The sequence below is a fragment of the Coenobita brevimanus genome, chromosome 98, assembly GCF_032717465.1.
Source record: "Coenobita brevimanus isolate Jiangsu-jjx chromosome 98, ASM3271746v2, whole genome shotgun sequence".
Classification (NCBI taxonomy): domain Eukaryota; kingdom Metazoa; phylum Arthropoda; class Malacostraca; order Decapoda; family Coenobitidae; genus Coenobita; species Coenobita brevimanus.
In genome coordinates, this window is record NC_137051.1 from 29,970,753 (window position 1) to 29,974,129 (window position 3,377).

General features: G+C 47.9%; 1 protein-coding gene across 1 annotated transcript; it reads right to left on the reverse strand.

The window, feature by feature from the left end:
- Positions 1–1,181: 1,181 nt before the first annotated feature.
- Positions 1,182–1,493, reverse strand: LOC145413978 (histone H4-like). The gene has a single exon (XM_080283551.1). It carries the CDS (start codon positions 1,491–1,493, stop codon positions 1,182–1,184), a length of 312 nt encoding a protein of 103 aa, XP_080139677.1.
- Positions 1,494–3,377: the final 1,884 nt, after the last annotated feature.

Genomic DNA, 3,377 nt, shown 5'->3' on the forward strand with positions numbered 1-3,377 from the left:
TGGGAAGGCAGGCTGTATTCCGGCGTTTGTCATGTCAAACGGAGGATTGTGTGGCTGAAAATCAGCACCGTCAGACCACACAAATGCATCCACTTTCCCGGTGCGTGGTTCAGTGGCAGTGTCAGGTCAAATTGCACTCTTTTCCCGGTGAGAAGGAGTTGAGGTGGAGGCAATGGGTAAGGCAGGAGGGGGGGTGAGTGGGGGGGGGTGAGTGGGGGGGTGGTGAGGGGGAGGGAGCTGGGCGGTAGGCAGGCGGGTGGGTTACTGACCTGGTGTGTGGTGAAACCTGACCTCCCTTTCTTCCCCGTTTATCACCCCGCATTGCCCTCCGGCTGCCACGCATCCCCTTTGTTCTAGCCCGGCCTGTCCTGCTTACCCTGCCTGCCCGGCCTGCCTTCCCTCGCTGCGCAGGCTCTGGGAATTCATATTCCTCCGATGATGTTGACTGAGGAGAGGGCACGGCAGAAGATGAAGATGATGTGAGGGCAATAAGGCTAGGGGAACGGGAAAGTGGCGGGAAATGCTTGCTAGGGCCGGGTGTAGGAGACGCAGCTTTCTGCTTCACTCCCTTCCCACGTGCTACACCCATTTTCCCCATGGGCGCCTTCCCTTTTCCAGAGTAAGTTGTGCGTGGTGGGGGGGAAACATGTAAAATTTCATCACTGTCACTGCCCAATTGTTCAACCATAACCGGTTCCCCAGCAATAAGTGCATAATCATCACTACTTGCGGTAAGTGTATCACCCTCACTGCCACAATCCATTGTTGTACTCACAGTTTTATCCAGCTCTGTCCTAATTTCTGGGGTGCTCAACCCCTTCTGCCTCACCGTCGGGAGTTCCTTCTTCAGTGTAGAGGTTGAAGGCACACTAGCACCAAGAATTTCCGAGGAGGAAGCGAGCGATGATGACTTGGGACGGAGCGCCATTGTCACGCACAAAGCTGGACAGATACTGACTGATGCGTGTCTGGGCAGGGGTGGGGGGGGCCCCCGGGGAGTGGGAGGAGGGAGGTGTGGGAGGGCTGGCGTGAAAGAACTTGATTGCTACACTTGCGTGAAACAATTGGCGGACAGAAAAAATGCGCAGTGTTCAAAATATTCACGAGCATTCCAGAATGACACCCGCGGTTTGGTCCAGTTTTTTCAATGTCATTCTGGAATGACACCCGCGGTTAAAGGGTTAACCGCCGAAGCCGTACAGGGTGCCCCCTTGCCTCTTCAGAGCGTACACAACGTTCATCGCGGTCACGGTCTTCCGCTTGGCATGCTCAGTGTAGGTGCCAGCGTCGCGAATAACATTCTCGAGGAACACCTTCAGAACACCGCGGGTCTCCTCGTAGATCAGGCCAGAGATACGCTTCACGCCGCCACGACGAGCAAGACGACGGATGGCAGGCTTCGTGATGCCCTGGATGTTGTCATGAAGCACTTTGCAATGCCGCTTGGCGCCTCCCTTGCCCAGACCCTTGCCACCTTTGCCTCGACCCGTCATGTCTGCTACTCTGACTTAGTGGTGATGCTCCCAACACTAGCAATAATGACGACACCGCACGCCAACCACCCATTATATAATGCACTGTCGGTCGTGCACGTACGAACCTTATTCATTATCCGGACCTCCTTTCCCACCCAATGGCAGGGTGATGAGTAGGAATGTCCAGACAGCCCAAATTTGCCCAATCCAATAGGCCACGCTTCCATTCACTCATCATTCAAGCCCCCGGAGTCCTCGCTCCATCGGATACGCTAAAAAACATTCACCACGTTTTGTAGCTTCAAATAAATGTATCCGACTGAGTCAATCCGGACGCTGCCACGTTAAAAAGGGGTGCCAAAATCCCTGACCATGCACTTCCCACAACATTCATCCAGCCAGCTGGATTACAATAATGAACAAGAAAAACAACAACAATAATAATAATAATAATAGTAATTTACAGCAGTAGTAGTACTCTATCTATTGCCAGACGCCTCAATCCCGTAAGGTGTAGCCACAAACAAATTGCCTCCATGTCGCCCGGTCCAACTCCAATTTACTGCCATGCTCCCAACTCACACCCTTCTCTCTCATATACCTCTCCACTCCATCCCTCACTCTCATCCACGGCCTCCCCCTCCCTCCACCTCACTTCCATACTCTCCTTGTTAGTCACTCGTTCTCCATCCTCTCCACATGGCTAAACCACCTCAATGTACTTCTAACGGTTTCTATCACATCCACATCCACACCACAACACACCTTCACTTTCTTATTTTTCAGTCTGTCTCCCCACGTTACTCTACACTCTCCTCTCAAATATCTCACTTCTACTGCTCTCACTCTTGACTTGTGTCCTACTAGCAAGACCCAAGCTTCATTTCCATACGTTACGGTTGGTATCACAATACTGTCATGCAGCGACTTTTTACTTCCATGTTCACTTCCCTGTTCCTTATTACTACTTTCAAAGAACCAGCAACCTTTCTTCCATGCTGTACCCTTTCAAGCCCTTCACCCTCTAAACTTCCATCCTTACTTATGACACTACCCAAGTTCTTAAACGCTCTCACATCTTCCATTTCCTCCTCATCCAACCTCTTTGTACATTCAGTGGCTTCATTTCCCACGAAGACCACAACTTTACTCTTCCCTACATTCATCTTTAGATTCCGTTTCTTATACACTCTTCTAAACTCTTTCTCCAATGCCTTGCACTTCCCCGTCGTCTTCACTGAACATCACAGTAGGCCTATCATCTGCAAACAACAGTACAGAGAGTTTCCAAACACTGCTCTCTCTCATTAGAGTCGCTCCAACATCCACTGCCCTACCTTGTACTATGCTTCTTTTATAATCTCATCTATAATTTATACAGATTAAACAACCATGGGGATATGACATCCCTGTTTCAATCCAACCTTCAGATAGAAAAATTCACGCAGTTCACTATCCACATGCACTGCAGCCACAGCCCCTCATTCATACGGTACCCTTCATGGTATTCATTAACTTCTCACGTACTTCATACTTATATTCTTAATACTTTCCACATCCCTTGTCTATCTACTCAGTCATATGCTTTCTCCAAATACCGGTAATAATAATAATAATAATAATAATAATAATAATATAAAATAATAATAATAATAATAACTAATAATAATAATAATAAATCAATAATAATAATAATAATAATAATAATAATAATAATAATAATCCTCTTGGCACAAGAACTCCCATCAGCTGAAAAAAAACCGTCTAGCGATAGCAACAGTAAAACAAAAACGTCCTGGGACTGAAGCGGTAACCAGTACAGTACGATTGTGCCATTATTTACTTGCTGAATCATTTATTCACGTATTCGCTGGTTAATACGCTATGCTCTCATGCACTCGG

Bases quoted from the DNA above. Each gene is read 5' to 3' on its own strand.
- LOC145413978 (XM_080283551.1), bottom strand. From the start codon at position 1,493: ATGACGGGTCGAGGCAAAGGTGGCAAGGGTCTGGGCAAGGGAGGCGCC.